At 25.4% G+C, this 20333-nt stretch overlaps 1 protein-coding gene across 1 annotated transcript; it reads left to right on the top strand.

Annotated features, from left to right (window-relative positions):
• The first annotated feature begins 106 nt into the window (after positions 1-106).
• On the top strand, positions 107-14907 carry LOC145835830 (P-selectin-like). The gene is made up of 19 exons (XM_082943559.1): positions 107-183; positions 449-540; positions 2310-2405; positions 4731-4845; positions 6361-6462; positions 6742-6828; positions 7131-7268; positions 7680-7806; positions 8167-8279; positions 9420-9608; positions 10163-10360; positions 10570-10764; positions 11075-11275; positions 11710-11901; positions 12542-12739; positions 13130-13241; positions 13800-13954; positions 14098-14273; positions 14386-14907. The coding sequence occupies exons 1-19, from the start codon at positions 132-134 to the stop codon at positions 14542-14544; spliced, it is 2697 nt and encodes an 898-aa protein (XP_082799685.1). The 5' UTR covers positions 107-131; the 3' UTR covers positions 14545-14907.
• The last annotated feature ends 5426 nt before the right edge of the window (positions 14908-20333 follow it).

Here is a 20333-nt window from a genome sequence, read left to right as displayed (position 1 = left end):
ACATTTTTAACCAATTTCGGTACCCTTTTTCTTTTATTAAACCACAAGAATTTTAAAATATATTGTCGTTTGTTGGAAGAATAAGAAACATCAAATGCTGCAGGCGTCGTAGTAAACTGGTTCAGACGATAATGAAGCTGTTTCTATTGGTGATTTTGTTCACCGTTGTCAGAATAACTACTGGTAAGATTTTTATATGGTTTTTCGTAGTAGTAAGTTTTTATGATTGTAGGTTTTGTTAAGGTTTATATTTGGAAAAACCAAATCAACTTTAAGACCAAACTTTTGTTATACACTATTTTAAACGACCGTAGGCTTTGGTAAGTTATTTTAATAAATACTGGAAAAGGAAAGTGTTACACATTACATTGTTTTTTAAATGTTGATCTTTTGTTTGTTTTAGTTACTAACTAAGTATTTTTAAAAAATTGATGTTTGTTCGTCGCAGGTATTAGATGTCTGACATGTTACAACGCAAGAAGTGACGAGGAATGTAAAGCGAAAGGAAGAGTTGTTGAATGCGATGCCAATGCTTTGGAGGTTAAATTTATTGTTTTTATTAAAACTAGTTTAAGGTTCCAATTTTTATATAAAACAAAATTTATGAACATATGATAAAAAATATATTGAACACAAACGAAATAAAACTAAAGTGCTCAGAAAATATTGGTCTAAAGGACCTGGGTTTACGAAAAGACCTCTCTGTCATCGAGTCGTACACTTGAAATTAAAAAGTATGAGTTACTGTTATTTTCAATATATTTTAAACTTTTTTTTCATTTAAGAAATATTTTAAGTATTATAATTGTTTTTGTTAAAAACTAAAAACAGAGTTTTATTAATTAACTTTACACAAGGAAAACTTTATTATAGACATAAATTTAGAAAAAATGTTTTGATATTAGTTTTCTAAAGCAATATTTTAACGTTTATTTTGTATTTTTCAATATATACAAAAGCACTTACTGAATTATATGTTGTTATCAAAACTATATTGTTTAAACCAATATTGTAATTTAAGCAAACTTACTTTTTATTAATTATGTAATTTAGAAACAAGGTACTTGTTTTTTCAATGTTGTTGTAATTGATTTTTTAAGTAAATTTTTGTACATTAATTAAAAAACAACGTTTAAGTTTGGTTTTATAGGGAAACCAGCATTTAAAACAAATTGATCAATTACATGACAGTGTTTATCAGATTAAAAACCCATAAAAACTTCATTAGAAAGATTACTTATCTAAACCATAAAATTTTGAACTTAACAATGTTTCTTGTATAACATGACACGGTAGGAAATAATTTTTCAAAAGATCTTTTTTTACCATTTTAGGTAACAAAGTTTTTTTTACACTAAACTTAACTTTTTTTAAATATTATTTAAAAAGTCAAAAACTATTCGTTTTGTTTTGCTGCTAATTGTAATAACTTACACAAAAACATATTTCTTAAATTTCACTTAAAAATCAGCTGACAGATTTTGAAATACATATCTGTTAAAAGGTTGGCTGTTTGAGAAATAAATTTATAGTAAAATTCGTAAGTTACATTTATAAGATGTTGTATATATTTTTTAATTTTTACACGAGAATAATTTCAATATTTTCCTTTACCGTGTTATGTTAAGTTAGACTTTACAAATGGTTATATTACTCAACACTTTATACTAATAAAGTTTACAACTGTTTAGCTTTGCTATATACAATCAAATTTAACTTCTACGAGAACTAAAGTACATCATTTTTATTTACAATAATTTGTTTAAAAAATTGTTTTTTTTTTTCATTTGTTGCTGAAGTTTTTTGACAGAAATAAAAATTGATATATAAAGACAAAAACTATCATAAAATAACACATACTGTATAAACCTATTATAAATAAGTTAAATCAATCAAATTATTGTCCAAAAATGAATTAATGAACTAGGTTTCACAAAGACAAAGTGTTTTAAAAAACAAAAAAAAATATACATAAACAAAATTACAAGTTACAAACTCTATTCATATTCATTTTAAACTCTTTTTGATTCTTTTTAAATATTATTTTAAAGAAAAGATTGTATCGAATCGCTTAGTTGATTATTTTAACAGTAAAGGTCTATCAATTTAAATTCTAAAAAGTAGTTGTAAAGAAAGTCTTTTCAAAAAAAAATGCAAATATTTTTTTTTAAGTAAGTGAAAGTAAAATCTATAAGCAAACTTAACAAGCTTTTTTTAAATGGTAAACCATAGGTTCAGTGACTTTTTACTATGTACAAAGTTTGTTAAAAAATCAAAGTTTCAGGAAATTAATAGAGCTTTTATCACAGGACGCGTGTCAAAACAGCGTAAGAAAAGACGGCAGAGGAGTTCTGATCACAAAAACTTGCAAGCAATCCACTGCCTGCTACAACAACTTTGAACAGGTTTGTATGCTGTTTCTTTGGAAGCTGAAATACTTTCACATCTGTTTCTGTGGAAGATTTAATACATCGGAATGTCACCATAGAATTTTTAGAACTTTACTATATGACATAACTAGAAAACCATTTGTGGCAAGCTATAAGAAAAAGAATTTTACATGTACAAAATAAGTTATGATGCTTGTAAACCGTTACAAAATATATACCAAAATTATTTGATAAACTCATTTAAGTATTTTTGATGGATACGTTTTAAAAATACAGAAGGATTAAAAAAATTTTTTTTATATATTCAACAAAAGTATTTAAAATAAAAAATATAGAGATAACTTGCTTTTATTTTCAATTTATTTTTTGTGAACACAGTTATTATTTAAATTCGTGCTTTCGTTACTAATAACAAATATTTATTTGAATTATTTTCTGTAGAAAGTTATAAAAGATTATACTAACAAGTTTTTGTCTAATATTTATAAAATTAAAAAGGGATGAAGGTAGTCTTCCTCTTTTAATTTTAAAGACTGGACATGATTGAATTTTAGATAATCAAAAATAAAATTGGTTAGAACCATCAACAAAAATCAGTCTCAGTGTTATACAAGCACTTTGAAGAGATCTTTCGTTTATTAAAAAACAAACATTTTCAATTCTGTAGAATACAAAAAAATATACTAGCAACTAGAGAAAGTTAAGTACCGTAAATTAAATATTTCTAGTAAAATTTTAAATTAAACTAAAAACTACCATTTTATTAAAATACTGAATTTCATACTTTTACTTCAAAATTAATGGAACACTTATATTTGAGATTAGTCAATAAAGTTTGATATAATTTTTTTCAATTTGAGAAACTGAGAAAACGTCACTTTAGAAAATTATTTTTGTTTACTGTAACTAAGAAAAACTATTTCTATAAACAACAAACTATTAAAAAAATCCCCTAATATTGTACTTGATATAAGAAAATTTTGATGACTTTTTGAATCTTTTATTAAAACTATTCCTTAAAAACACTGTTTAACATATGCAAAATTTTATACATTGGACAGACTATGAACAGCTTTACTAAGAGGTGGAATGCCCACAGAAACATATTGAAAAACAATAAAAATAAACTTAACCCTGAAATAAAAGACTAATTTGCTCTAATTATACATTATAATAAATTTCACAGAAAAAGTATACCAGAACAGATTAAAAATGCATACACAGTCCAGTTTTTAGAAAGCCCTATAAGAACTAATTTAGACTATACAGAACAATGGTGGATTAAATAACCTAAGGCAAAAATTAATTTAAACAGTGTTTTTAAAGAATATTTTTAGTAAAAAATTCAAAATGTCATCAGATTTAATTTTTTTTTAATCAAACATAATATTAGGGGATTTTTTTGATTGTAGATTAGAAAAAGAACTGTTTTTTTTTTTCAAAATGAAGTAAATTTTTTCACAAAAACTGAATGAAAAATAAACTTGACTATCTTTAAAACCACAAATAATAACTACTGTAAATGTTAATATCAACTTTAAACGTTTTCTGGTTAACAACAAGTTACGACACACTTAAACTTTTTGTTACACTATTATAAACTTACTAAGTTTATTTTTTGAGCAAATATAGATTTACAAATAAAGTTTAATAAGTGCAATGATGATTTCTTTGTGTAAAGTTCTTTGTAATTTTTGTTGTATTTCTGTTTATTCTTCTTTTTTAAGTTTGCATAAACCGATTTAAACGAGTAAAACTATTATTTAATGACAGTAAACAGTATTTAAAGTATTACGAACAAGTTAAGCCAGTTAACTAAAGATAAATTTTTAATTTACTGTCAAAATATTTATAAACTCTATTCAAACATGAGAAATATGTATATTACTATATACATTTAAGCATCTAGATTTTATTTAAATTTTGTTACATTTTGTGTACCATTAATCAGAAATATCAATAATTTTATGTAACCTAATCTTTTTATTTTTTATTTTGATAGCCAAACCTTACGAAAAACAATATGTATTACATTATTGCAACTGCTGATTTTGAAATTTTTATGCTGTTTTAAGTTCTTATTTTAAAGCCAATATATAAACAGTATAAATAATTTCAAGCATTTATTTATTGAAACATAGTTTACTAACCATAACAAAAAAGTCGACGCTCAAAAAAAGGTTCAAACGGGTCATGTAAACAAGAAATTTGATGTTGTTGTAAAATCCTACTCATTAATTGTAACATAGTGAAATTTAATAAGTTTGTAAACATTAAAACATTGTTTTGCATATATTACATTACTATTTAGTTTTCTAAAATACTGTCTGTTTTTGTCAGAATCCCCGAGATGCGTGGACTAAGATGCAATGCAACATGTTTTATGACCACGTGGTCTGCAGGTGTTGCTGTTACCATGACAACTGCAATCTTAACACTCATACATGCTCAGAAGGTTGTCTCCTAGAAATTTCCTTTGTTTTTAAACTTTGTATTACAAATACTCAAGGCCTTTATAAATTGAATTACTTAAGTTTGTTTATTAAGTGAAACTTCATATATAAAAAAATGTATACAATGATATTAAATTAATCAGGGGTCGGCAGCATTTTATAAGCAACAAGCCAACTTTTTTATAAAAAGTTGCTTGTGGGCCGCACTGTATGTAAACAAGTTTTTCACGGGCCACAGTTGTCTAAAATAAATATATTGATAAATGAAGTACTTCTTTAAATAAAATATTCAATAAGAAAGAACTAATAATTATTAAATATGTAATTAAGAGCCAAGTTATGAACTATTACAACATTGTTTTTATTCTTAACAAGATAGTAAGTTTTAAGCTGAAAAAGTACACTAAGTTTTTTTGTTTTGAAGGTTGCCGCAGTTTAACGATCTCTGATTTACGTTTTTGTAAACATATAGCTTTATAGTGTAAATTATTAAAGCTTCAATAAATTTTAAAGTCTTTCGTTCTTTCGAAATAGAGATTTCATAAACGAAACTATACTTTTTGTACAATTTTCATTCAACATTAAATTTTGTATACTGAAAAAAATCACAAATTTGCTTACATCCATAGAAAGCTAACACAGAATATCTTATCGGTTTCAGAGTTTAAAAAACTTTCAAGACTTTATTTCAATAATGAAAGAGTTTCTTGATAAACTTTGTAAACGATTGTAAATAAAAACAATATAATAAGTAAAAATAAACTTTCTACCCTAAAATATTTCAGTTTTTACAGTTCTTTGAGGTATTGATTATACTCTTAAAAGTAACTAAGATTAAAGAAAAACGATTTACACCGTGAAACAATTTACTTAACAGAAATGTGTTTAGAAATAGTTATGATTATATATTTCGAGCAACAACATTTGATTCATGTGTTTTCACTCCATATTCTTTCTTCATAATGAATGTTCATACAAAATGATTTAAAGTATAAAAATTGTCTACAAGCGCAAACCGAAGTTTTAGCAATCATCAAACTTATTTGTCTCCTGTTAAATAATTTTTTGCATTTAACAAGAAAATTAAACCCAAACTTTGTGTTTGTGAACTAAAAAAAAACTAAAATTTTTAAATTATATAAATTTCTTCATAAAACGATAAATTATCATTTGGTAAAAGTATCAGTATCTAAGTCTTTGCTTTCATATACTGGGAGAAAAACTCAAAAATTTTATAATGTTAAGTTTTAACCGCATCAGTTAAAGTTTTTGACTACAAGCTACCGAGAGCTTGTGGTCATTTAATTGATTTGGTCTAAACTTCCTGAAATAAAACTTAAACTATCTTTAAAAACATTTTTTTGTTAAAACCCCGTGTCAAAAGTAAAGTTTGTAGTAGTCTCACGAGCTGTACTTAAGATATTATAAAACAATTACGGTTGTTTATAGAAATTCTAACCACTATTAGAACTAGAATGATTGTTTAAGATTAAGTCTTATACTAAAACTGATTTTAGATTGTACAATAACTAAAATACCAAGCAATGGTAAAAGAGAATGCTCGTACAAAGAAAGATATACTGAGTTGAAGTCTGTGTGTACGTATAATTGCAATAAAGGTAATGTTCTGTATAAAATTAAGTAGAAAAATATTGAATAGAAATAACAATATTAATAATAATAAATTGTGTAGTGAGGAAATTTTATCATTTAAAAGTTTAGTAACATATAGAAAAGTATAAAGTAATTTGACACTGGATTAGATATTAGTTACAGAAAATTATTTGAAAGATTCTTACGACTAGTTTTAGTTTTTTGATTTAACTTACTAGATACTTTGTTCGAAAAATAGTTTAGATATAGAGTTTGAACTACTAAAAATAAAAAATATCCCATAGGTTATACTCTAATTGGTTCATCAAAATCAACTTGTGAAAGTAATAATGGAATTACAAAGTGGTCTAAACCAACGCCATATTGTAAAGGTTACCAATTTATAACTATTTATTATTGTATGGTATAAACATAGTGAAAACTTAGTCTGATTTAGTAAGAAAAATAAAAATAGATAAAATTGAAAAAATATGTCTGTTTATGAATGGTAAGCAATATTTTTAATGGGTTCGAACTTCAATTTAGTGTTTTGGATTAAAATGTAAATTTTAACAACTAATCAGTGACATTATAAATTTCAAAATTATTTTTTAACGCATAATACTTTCTTTTTACAATGAAACTTAAATCAAATTAAAAAATATCTAAAGCAGTTTTAAACATCCTTTTACAGTGACATCATGCAAGCCAGAACACAAGGCAATGTTCAATGGAAGAGTTGTTTGTAGTGATTCAAACAATAGAGGTTCTGTTTGCAAGTTCACCTGTAGATACGGGTTCAGAAGGATTGGAAAATTTTCTTTAACTTGTCGTTAGTACCTTAAAAATATTATTTGTAAGTAATGAATTTAAAGTTGAGATTTTGAAAGTTTCTATTTAAAGTTATTTTTCAAACACAACTTTGTTTCAGTTGTAAATCGTAAACGAAAAACTTTTTCATACTTGTTTTTTAATACAAACGTATTCAATTTACCCAAGTTTTACGTTACTGTTTTTCTTGTAGACATACTAAAATACTCGAACAATCTTTAAAAATATTAAATAAATGATGTATATTGTTAATTTTTTTCTAAAGTTTTTTGAAATATCCTATTACTAAAACATTCACTTATACTTTTTTGTACTTAGTTTTTCGTATACCAGTATGCTACTTCAAAAGTCTAAAAATAAAAAGAGTTTTTGTAAATACTTTCGATCGAAATTTAATTAATCGAAATCATAGTTGACACAAATAAATGGAGCGGTAGGCCACCATATTGTCAGTCAATAAGATGCAACCCGCCAAGAACCAGTTTGAAAAACGGAATGGTCAGATGTACTAACTACAATGTTGTTGGAAGTGTTTGCAGGTAAACTATACAAGTTAAATTAAACTTTATATATCATCTAAATTTAATATGTACATAAATTGTTAGTATCGTACAAAATTTGTATTTTTTGTAAACTAGTTTTATATAAATCTTTGCACCAAAAAAGAAGTTTTTGAAAAAGTAAAAAAAAAGTACAAAATTACTTTTAAACCAATTAGCTCATAAAGTAAGTATGAAAATGAGGTAAATTAAAATTACATTTGTTGGAATAATATTCCTTTATAGCGGAAGCGGTCGGTCTTTTTATATAATACTATTACAATTAAGTTCGTCATTAAGTAATTCGGTTTTCACAGATTCTTCTAACAACGAAATACACTATTGTATAAAATGTTTCAGGTTTCAATGTAACTTCGGTTATGAACTGAAAGGAAGGAGGTTTTCAAAGTGTTTGGATGATGGTGATAAAGACGTTATTGGAAAATGGAACACAAAAGTACCTACTTGTATCTGTTAGTAAACTTATAACTGTTGTGGTGAATTTAGCTTAAAACTAAAAAAAATTGAAATAAATTAATATAATATATCAGGGGTGGGCAAACTGCTGTCAGGAAAGCAAACATTTTTTGCCCCCGACGTGCTTTTTAGTTAAAATATAAAATTGCATTATTTGTATTTTAACTAAAAATCATGTTGGGGGCAAAACATGTTAACATAATTTTAAGCTAGTTTAAAATGAAAGTTTATATATATGCTTTTTTTTTTGTTTTTGCGTAAACTGCTACCTATTTTATTTCTATTTTGTTATATATTTGCCCTTTTGTACTTTTGTACTATAATGACTTTTCGAAAACTGTTGCTCCGAAGAAACCTTTCATTAAAAGTTATCAGCTTTTCATAAAAGACAGCCAACTGATATAAAGTAAGTTAAGATCTTCAAAATTAGAAAAACTAAAAATCAACTAAAACTAATCAAATTAAATTCTAAACAACTTTTGAACCAAAATTATTCTGTTAAAGCAGGTAAAACTTTTAGGTTTGGTTTTAATTTTTTTGCTCTCAAATTTAGACTTTAGAACTTGTTTAATAATTTTTTTATAATAAAATCAGTATATGAATTGTTTATTTTTTTTTTAAGTTTAAATAAAAACTTAATTGAAGGAACAACTTCATTATACTTATCTAATTTTTTTGGGGTTTTTAAATTTTATCTGTGGTCAATTTACATATTGCTTTAAAATTTAAATGGTTTTTTAATTTTTTAAAAAACCATTTTTTATCTGGTTTGGCCAAAAAAAGAATTAATAAAGTGATTTATAATCTTCAAGTTTTATACTTATACAATTTAATCTGATTATAATATAAATTATTTTACAATTTATACTTTGATTTTTTCATTTAAATTCATTCGTTACTTTTTTCTCATGATACAAATTTAAGGTTAGAAAAGGAGTTTAAGAACACCAAAAACATTTTTTTCTTAATTGCTAAAAAAAAACGATTTTTTTCTTTAGTAAACTACTCTAAAGTTTTGTTTTTTTTTTAGAGCTAGTTAAACACCTCTAAACAAGTATTTTCTACTGCAGGTTTTTAAATAAAAATTGTCCAAATTTTCTACAAGTTTAATTGTAGTAAACGAATAATAATTACAGTGGTCAAACCAAAATGTAAGCCGGTCGGGCAAATCGCAAACGGGAAGGTCACTTGTTCGTCGGGTAATGACTTGAAAAGCACCTGTTCGTACGAGTGTGACTACGGATACGGTCTGATTGGTTCCTCGGAAACCACGTGTGGAGGAATAGGAGAACCTGATTGGTCAAATAAACCTCCAACTTGCAAATGTGAGTTTTTTAATTGTAAATGATTATTTTCAAACTAAAACTACTTTTTGATCGTTTAAAGTAAAAAAATAAAGTCAAAATAAACTAAGCAAATATTATTGCTTCAACGTTTAAATAGCTAGTTAGTATAAAAAGTTGTACAATTTTTTTAAAGTTTTTCAGGTTTTCTCACCTAAAAATTCACCATTAGTAGTTAAATGACTATTAGTACTATTAATACTATATAATCGAACTGCATTAAGATAAGCTTTACTGTTGTAAAAAAAAATAATTTGTGTTAGTTTAAAAATAAAACAACTATAATAGCAACTACATCGTAAATATTTTTTTTATTGGAACGTAGAAGCTTTTAAGTTTTATGCTTATTTTAAAATAATGGTCTTTAACATATTGTAAACTATCCAGTCAGTACTTGAATAATTTTTGTAAAGATTAAAAACCAACTTGTTTTAATTTCCAAATTCTAGCTACTGTCAAATTTTAATCAAACAATTGTTGCTTCTTAGAATGAATTATAAGTTTAGATTGAAAAATAAATACGTTTACTTTATCAGTACTACAATGTAACGGTCTTGTGCCACCATTAAATGGAGAAATACTCTTTTGTGAACCAAAAACAAAGTATGGTATTGACCACTCGTGTTTTTTTAACTGCAATGAGGACTTCCTGATAAACGGGAGATCAATTATCACCTGCTACGAAGTAGGATCAGGTGTAGCTGATTGGGATGACAAAGTACCTACCTGTGAACGTTCGTTTTATTTTTTAATACTTCTACAGTATGTTTTGTACATATTAAGAAAGTTATATAGCATTAGAATAGTTAATAAAATAAATAAATGACTTTAAATATATGAATGTAAAGCTAATTCAACTATATTTTGATAATAAAGTTTTAAAACGTACTTTTGAGTTTTATTTTTAAATGTTTAAAATAAACTTAATTACTCGCATAAATAGCGATTACATGCAAGAAGAGAGGAGATATACTGAATGGAGAGAAAAAGTGCACTAACTTCAACATAAAAGGAAGTGTTTGTTCTTACACCTGTAATATTGGATACACCTTAATTGGAGAAAGCACAATAGCTTGCTTAACTGACGAGCAAAAATTTGAAGCTGCAAAGTGGGAATTCGATCAACCGATATGTAAAGGTATTTTATTATATAACAAAAGTGGTTTTGTATTTTGTTGCATATACAACTATTATTGTAATAGCTGTATTTATTTATTTCATATTCTTTAATTATTGGTTCTAAAATTGTAATAGAAATGTTATTTATACAAACGAAACTTTTTTTTATTATACACCTTTAAATGTATATTTATGTACTGAAATAAAATCGCTACAAAATTTTGAAACTTAGATAACTAGTAGTGATACAATCCAGTACTTGTAAAGGTACTTTTTGCTAATTTGTTTTTGATAAATATTATAGTTGTAAAAATAACAAATTATGTCAGAGGTGACGTGCAACCCCCCTCACATCGCCCCTGATTTTGGTGACGTCGTATGCTCAAATGGAAACTTGAACGGATCCGAATGCACTTTTTCCTGCCCAACAATTGAACACGTGCTGATCGGAAAGGACGTGTCAACTTGCTACGATGACGAAAATGGTGATCTCAACGGAAACTGGAACAATCCTGCACCCGTTTGCAAATGTCAGTTTTACATTTTTTCAATTGAATAATTTTTATAATTTTTAGTGTTTTTTAATTTTAGTACAAAAGTAAATTATCTTTTAAAGCATTAGCTTTTGTCACAGTTTAATTAAAATTTTGCTTATTCTAACGATAATATACAATTTCTTAACTTATACTTCAATAAAAACTTTGTTTTAAATCAAAAATGAAATAAAAACAAACTGTAACAATATATACTAGTTTAAAAACATTTATTGATAAAAGGAGTTTTAAAACTAAATTTATGCTCTCCATTAAATGGTTGCTGTTTAACTGTATCGAAAATATCTCAAAAAAAAAGCTATTAGTTCTGTAGTTTTTTAATTACAATAACTTTAATCAGTTTTAAGTAAAACATTTTTAAATACCACTAAGTTTTTCTATATATTTTTCATAAGTACAACTTTCATCAGTGGTCGATTGCGTGAACAAGCCGACTGATTTCTACCAAGGGTCGGTTATCTGTTCAGATGGTCAGAACCTGGGTTCAGTATGCTCGTTCAAATGTTCGGTCAACTACCGACTTGTAGGACCACTGCAGTCCTCATGCGTGCTGAATTCCGACGGCACGATGAGCTTCGATCAAGCGTCACCTGTTTGTAAGGGTAAGTAATAACTTAACTGTTTAATTACAGCTAGTTGTATAAGATTTTGCTTATGATAAGAACTTAGATGATATAGTGCATAAAAAATTCGAAAAGTAACAATACTTTTTTAAAACATTTGCAAATGAAATAATAAGAATTAATAAAACTACTAAGTTTAAACATTTTAGTTATTTGTGTCCATGGTGAAAATATTAAACAAAAGTTGTTTCTGTAATGACAGAAAATTTGATAGTTTTTGCTCATAATTTTTTTTATTTACAAGACCCAATATTTTAAATATGTTAAATTTATAAGATATTAAAAAAGGTCAACAACAACTTATTGACTAATTTATGGTATATAGTACAAAAAATCATAATAAAAGTAATCATAAAATTCGTTTGTAAGTTAAATGTAGACAATATCTACTAGTAATAACACACACTTACTTTTTAAAAGTATTTTAACTAAGTTTAACCTTAAATATTTGGTACAAGTTAAAGGAGAAAAGACTAAAACTAATTAAAACTTTTTAAAGTCAGATATTTTAGTTATGCATCATATGTAAGTATGAAATTTTTTCTCTAGACATTAAAGAAGTTTAAACAAAGTACCAAAGTTCATACGGCTGAGCTTAAAAATTAAACTACTTAAACAGCTATAACCTGCAAGGACCAGGGAACGTTAGAGCACGGTTTTTATGAATGTACAGATGGCAACAAGGTTGAATCTGATTGTGAGTTCACTTGTCAGGGAGATTATGTTGTTTATCCTCCTTCCAGCTTCATTAATACGTGTCATTTTGACGCTGAAAGGGAAAAATACGATTGGAGTCTTCCAAAACCTTGTTGTACTAGTTGGTATTTAAAAAAAATTTCAATGTCTAGTATAAAATAAATAACTTTCATTCTTTTTACGTAGTAAAAAAATCATTATTCTAAAGCTTTATAACAAATAAAATGTTATAACTTTTTTTTGTAAACTAGTCTTAAAAGAAAAAACTAATTTATTATATTTAATTATTCTCACAATTTTATCCAATATTAACTTATTTGAAATTTACTTGAACATATAAAAAACTGTATCTTGTTTAGTTAGTTTCAAAAATAATCTTTTTAACGCAAAAGAGAACTTTTTTTCAATTGTGTAACGTAATTTCTAACTAAAGACTTTAAAATACTTGGTTAAATCATTAGCAATGTAAACATATATATAATTTTTTCAATGTATCAAAACTCTTTCATAGAGCCTTGCCCTCCTTTCATAAACAAAGACATACTAGTAGCAATGGATACTTCATATGGACTTAACACTCTTGAATTCACCCTTGAACTTCAGTTTCTTTCAGACTACTTTAGGTATTTTTGGGTTACTTGTATATTATCTAATACGAATGTAAAAAAAAGGTAATTTAGTTTAAACAGTTGAGTTTGACTGATTAATTTTTTGTATTTTATACAAATATGAACTTAGAAAGTAAAAAGCTTACTTTTACTTAGATTTTTTTTAGAATATAATACTACATGATGTTTAATGAAAAAGTTTCTATTTTTTATCAACAATAAACATTTGAAGTAGCTATTATATATAGTAAATACTAAATAAGACACTGTATTAAAAGTTTACACGTTTTGGCTGAAAATCGCAAAGAAATATCTTGTTTGAAATACTCTTATTTTTATTAACAAAAAATTTATAATCATTTAAATTGTACAATCATTTAACGGTTTAAATAACACTTAAATACTAAAGATCGTTCTTTTATGTAAAAAAAGTATGAAAAAAGTACTTTAAATTTCCCCCGAGCACTAAAAGTCAGCCTGATTAACTAACAGAGCAAAGTTTACTACAATTAGTTTTACTATGAAAAGATTAGTAAATAAAATACTATCCTAAACTAATAACAAAAAATATAGTTCTTATGACAAAAACAAAGACTTGGGCAAAGTGTCGATCATGAGGTATGGAGAAGAGGAAAGTAAATTTATATTTGAGGGTAACCATGGCGCAATACTTGCATCAGATCTGATAGAAAACCAGACGTACTCGTACTCAACCGAATCAGTAAAAAGTAATTTTACATGAATATTAAAGTTTTTAAAGATATTATAGTTTTTAAGTAGCTAACTTAATTTAATAATAAAAATCTAAAACAAAAGCATTGCTTACTTATTTTAAACCAAACAAAAGTTTAAATTTTACGTATAATTTCAGGAACAGATAAACTGAAAATGTTGGATGCTATTTTGGAACACCAAAATAATAATGATTTCGGTTTTGCGGCAAGCAGTCTGGAGAAGGCAGCTCTTATTATTGTGACATCACCAGCAACGACTTTCAACTCACAAATAAAAAGACGTGCTGAAGAAATAAGACAATCAGGAGTTGATGTGAGATTTTAGTAAACTAGACTGTTATGTAAAAGCTTTTTTTTCAAGAAAGTATAGGATCAAAGTTAATTTATTTTTTATATTTTAAATAACTTCAAGTATAATTATACAGGTATTTACTGTGGGTATTGGAAAGAGTAACGAAATTTTGCAGTTAGTTAAGTCAATCACACCAGACGAAGAAAGGTACAAAATTTTAAACAATCACGAGGAACTTATTGAAAACTTTGATACCATTTCTACGGTTTTTTGTCCAGAGCCTTGCTCTTAAACTCTAAAATGTTTTAGATATTTTTCTTTTTCTTTTATCTGTACCGTCTTATGATTCTAATTTGAAAAAACGTGTTATTTTCAGATTAGGATTACTTCAATACCACACTTTAAATTTTTCTAGAAACAATATTCTAACTATATTTTTGTATTTCAAAGTTTTAATAATAAAAATAAACTATTAAAAAGGAGCTTGACTTTTAAAAGCTTAGGCGTACGTAACAGTATATATTTAAGGAATAAAATGTCGTTGATTTCTTTGTTAAAACTATTAAAGATTGTTAGGGTATTAGTTATTAATTGATATCTATATATTTTTCACATGTTGTTTGTTTACAAACTTAGCGTCGTTTATTAAATAAACCTTTCTACTTTATTGCACAGCTTAAAAAAGTGTTTATTTTTTATAGAATGTTAAATTTAAACTATGGTGTAAAAAATTAATAACAAAAAAGCAGTTTTACTAGCATAAATAAAGTACAATTCTAAAAAGTCCTACTATTTTTATTGAACTAACTTTGTAAATTTATTATGTAGATAGCCAGGAATTAAAGCTAAAACCACTTTAGGTTAAGTTTTACAGATAATTATTTATAAATAACTTTTAAATTTTTAAATAGGAAACGTAGTATAAATGTATAAACTATTAAATTATTCATATATAAAATTTATGAAGATTTATATAAATTCTAAAACTGTAAGTAGTCGAAAATGTAAAATAACATTTATTAAAAAGAAATGTTCTATTTTTTGTTTAGCTTATTTCGAAGTTATGCTTTTCAAACAATATTTTTAAAACATAGTTAAATAATATTGTTTATTTTTTTTTTTTAGTTAGAGAATTATGGTACATTTAGTTTTTTTTAAGAACATTTTGTAAAATATGTTTCATAATTATTAAAACTTAAAATAGCGTTTGCGGATTTCACAGTCTAATTTACATCACAAAATTTGGTAAAATGCTTACAGTTTAGAACATTATTTTAAAACAAGTATTGTTTGTATAAAAGTTTCTTAGATTTAAAACAAAAATAATTGACATATGGTGTTTATTAAACTGCATTTAAATTAAACCTTTTAAGTTCATTTAACAGTAAATAATTCAAATTTATAAATATATGTTTCAACAAAATAAAAGCTTCTAAATTACCCGACTAGTAGCACAAGAGAAATAGTATTTTTTTACTATTTTGTTTATATATACGTATATTGCGTTTTTTTCTCAAAATGTTCTTAATATTTTACTAACTAAATATAACATAGTTTGCTAACTTGTGTTTATTCATTTAAATACTTTTCTCGATTTTATACATAAATTAGTTTAACTTAAAAAGTATAAAAGTTAATTAGTATTATAATTCTAAATACTTTACAATAAAATCAAGCTTTAAGCTGTTCATAGAAACTATTCTGTATCCTGGGTAGTTTAAAATTTTAAATAGTTGTATTGCACCTTAACAAACTATGTTTTTAAATTCTATAACGAAATCTGTAACTAAAAACTGTTCTTAATAAAATCATTATCTTTAAATTATTTTGTATTTAAATAAAGTGTACAATAAAAACCTTAAGTAAATTTTGCTTTCATTCACTTTTTTAAACTGATCACTTCTTCAGTAAACAATTTTAAATACTTTTAGATATCATTAATCTTAACAGCTTTAAGACAATTATAAAGTTGCATAACATTTTAGTCCAAGCATTAACTTATTATTTCAAATAAAAAGTAATACAGCACTTGTAGGGGGCTTTGAAAAGTTTCCACTCAATAAAAAGTGTATAAAAACATAAACAACGTATTTTTAGTGTTTGGTTTCAAGTGTCTCTATACTTTGTAGGCAGTAAAATCAATTAGCAATATGTTCTGAGAAACGCTTAGTGCAAAAAGCTTCACCCGAAAAAGTTTTAGACTAATTCATTTTATATCATACATATATAAACATGTTCCATACTCAACTTAAAATAAAACTAAAACAAAATTCATCTAATAAACCAATAAAGAAGTTTCTAGTATATAAACTTACAACATCATGTAATGTTATCATAAAAATATAAAATTAATTAAGTGTACACACATTAAAAAAGACTTAAATTTTTTCATTAAATGTAAGTATATTATTTCACTGTTTTTTTTTAATCTACATGCTGACAAACATACCATAAAAGTTAGATACATATTCAGTAATATACTTTTAATTGCTATACTCATAAACAAAGTTGTACATTTTTACGAAACATAAATTTATTAAATAAAACAAATGTGTTTTTACCGCTCTATACTTGAAATATGATTACCGAGATATAAAAACCTAATTCTATCTATTTATGCTTTTTTTGTTTTAATAACAACATTGTGTCTTTTTTTTTGCTTTTACGTAATTTGGGAATTTAAGTTATGCTTAAAGTAAATATAATTAAGAGATAGAAACATACTTTAAGGTGTCCGAAAATCTAAAAGATCTCCTTAACAATTTTTTTTTTCATTTTCCAATTGAATAAAACTTTGCTTTAGTAAAGTCCTAAAAAGTTGTATGTTAATTCTCTATTTGTCTATTCTCTATTCTAAAGTTTTTCGCTTTTTTATTTTGTGTAAATAATTTGTAATTTTTGTATATCTTAACAGAGTTTTTCAAAACATTTTGGTGAACACGACAACAACTCGAATCTATAAAATATGCTTTAAGAATGCATCAGGGTTACCAACGATTTTTTGAAAATTTTTTCTAGGTTTTCTTTTTTTTTTCAAAATTTACAAAAAAACAAGTTTATTGGTTAATTTTTAGTTTAAAGTTAATTTTAAGATAAAAAACTGTTTTAAAAAATATAAAACATAGAAAAGATACTACTGTAAAGCCACTTTGATGTGCTTTTTAATAAAAAAAATTAATGAACTTTATTCTATGTCAGGGGTCGGCAGGCAGTTGTTGCTCGCGGGCCAAATTTCAAGTTGTTAAAATCTTCGTGGGCCGCAGTTTTAGCTTTAGTGACATTTGAATACTATTTTAGTTTTAGTCACACTAGAGAAAGTTTCATTATTTCTTACTTTAATATTACAAATTAATCTTAGCTACACATAGAATTCCTATTTAAATTATATATTTTTATTAAAATAAAATTTACTTTGACTAATACACTTAATAAACTATGTATTTTATTAAACACTTAATAAGTTAAGCTTAATATTTTTATTATTTTTCTTACAACCTGACTTTCTATAACAACCGAGTTTGAAAAAGAAATATGGGTCACTTTATAAATTTTTTATTTTATGAAACACTTTTTTCATATTTTAAGATTATTAACATATGAATTTAATTTTTGCGGTTAAAATAGTTTGCACTTTTTAAAAAGTATAATAATTAGTTAACTAAATAAAATAAAATCCTTTTGTGTTGTAGAAAAGCTAAAACAAGTTCTTCAATATAATTAATACTCTAATACTTTAACAAAAACATCGGCGAAAGTCTGCAGAACAGAAGTCCGGACTTTCGTTTGCCGTGAGACAAGCTCAAATTTAACAAAAGGGTTGATCATGCCAATTCGATCATCAGACCACAAGTTTCGGTAGACCGAGACCGGTTACGAGACCGGTTACGAAACCGGTCTGGGTCTACCAAAACTTGTGGTCTGATGATCGAATTGGCATGATCAACCCATTTGTCGAATACTTTAATAAAATACCTTTTAAGAAATTAATTAGCCTTTTACATTTTTGCTGCTTTAAAAGCAAAAATGCCTAAGTTATACTAAACCACCCTAAGTTTATTAAAAGTCGAAAAAGCTAAAAATTTGCTGAAAATAACTAAAGCTTAAATACTTAACTAAAATATCATCAATTAAAAAAGTACACAGTATGGAAGTAGACAAAAAAAAAATTACAATTAGTAAATTGCACTACAGTCATAAAAACTGTTCTGAGAACTCGGAGATCTACTCAAAATGTTTGAAATAAAAGTTTCACACACACCTAACTAATGTTTATAACAAACCTACCATAACAAAAGTATAAAAGTTTGTTAAGCCATTATTAGAGTAGAAAAACTTAATTTTTTGTTCAGCATTATAGCAAATAAAAAAATTGCATTTAAAAAAAGGAAATATGAAATATAAGACAAGTTTAAAAATTAAAACTTGAAAAACGTTAGTTAAGAATTGTTGCGAGAAACGAAAAAAAAAAAACAATTCGCTCAAGTCAGTTCCAACCAAGCACATGATTATCTTCAGTAACTACAGACTGATCAGAAAAAATTGTTGAGGCAAGTCATAAAGTTAAAAAAAAAATACTACTACAGGGAATATACCGTTTAGAATTTAAAACTTAAAAAAAAACTTGTATTGGCCTTAATAAAGCATTTTTATTTATTTCTTCAATAGAATAAAGTTCATAACAAGAAGTCGTGTTTAGGAAATGTCTGAAGGTTATAAAGCTGTACAAATCAAATTAGGACTTTAATCAATCTGTTAAGATTAGAGCACTGATACAACAAATATTGCTCAACTGAGAACTTGTATTAGAGGTGTTTTTACTAACTTAGACATTTTAGAAAAAAACTCTATGTTTAATTCCAATGCAAAGCACAACGATAGGTAAAGAAGTTTTAAAAACAAAGGTGCAATGCGTCAATATAAAGTTTTTGAAAGTACATTTCTTTGCATTTATTACTAGTACAAAAGTAAATTAAACGTAATAAAAAAACTGTTTTAAATACTATAGTAATTTAAAAAATATACTGTTAAGCTACTTTTGTATGTTTAAAAAAAAATCATATGGCAAATTTTTTGTATAAAATGGATATATCATTACTTTGCATGTAAAAACTGCTTAAAATTCCAGGTTTTTAAGAAAATTTTCAAATTCAAGGTTCTACAAAATTTTTTAAGCATAAATTTTCAAGTTCCAAGCTTTTCTGGGATTCAAGTTTTTTGGCAACACTGATTGTTTACTTTTATATGTATACAATTAATAAAGATAGTATTTCAAATTATATCAGCTGCAAGACTTAAAACTTAACATATATTATAATCAAAAACCAACACTGTGAATTGAGCAAAACATACATCATAAGTTTTATTTGCCACTTTTTAAAGCAAAAATGCCAGCCTGACTGACCAAAAACTAGCCTGAAATTTTAGTATACAAAGAGCAATTCAAGCCTAAAACCGAAAAATGACTAAATTGGTCAAAGATTTGAAGTCTTCAAATAGTCATAATCTGAGTTTGTGGCGATGTTTAAGTGTTTATTTGCTTGAACTTGAATTATTTAGATTAACAATGTACATACTTTATAAATTTACCAACCCTTCCTTAATCTAGTTTGTATTAAAAAGGTAGTTCCAAAAAACAGCAACTGTGTATGCAACGCATAAAAATTAACTTAATTTGCCAAAAAACATTGTTTGAAAAATAAAAATGTATACCTATCACACTATTTTAATTTATGTCATATATATTGTTTCTAATGTGTCATTACATGTAGAAAAAATAATGTTAGAAAATTGTACATAAACTAAGCTTAATCTAACTTTTGTATTAAATTAAAAGTGGTTTAAAATATGAACATTTTTGTACATTGGTGTGCATAGGAATTAATTAAAAGTGCAAAGAAAACTTCTAAAAAATCAAAATGTTAAAAAAAAACTTATCTAATAATTATTATGTTATTTTGAATATTTTGTGCAAATTAAACTATAACATTTATTAATAAAACATCTATAAAAGTAACTTAGATGCAAAAAAACTTAATTGTAAATAAATGATATTTTAGTTGATTATTGTGCAATAGTTAAGTA

This window comes from Thalia democratica, chromosome 5 (assembly GCF_965202585.1).
Source record: "Thalia democratica chromosome 5, ktThaDemo2.hap1.1, whole genome shotgun sequence".
Lineage (NCBI taxonomy): Eukaryota > Metazoa > Chordata > Thaliacea > Salpida > Salpidae > Thalia > Thalia democratica.
The sequence above is the reverse complement of the archived record's forward strand: the minus strand, read 5'-3'. Positions and strand labels throughout refer to the sequence as shown.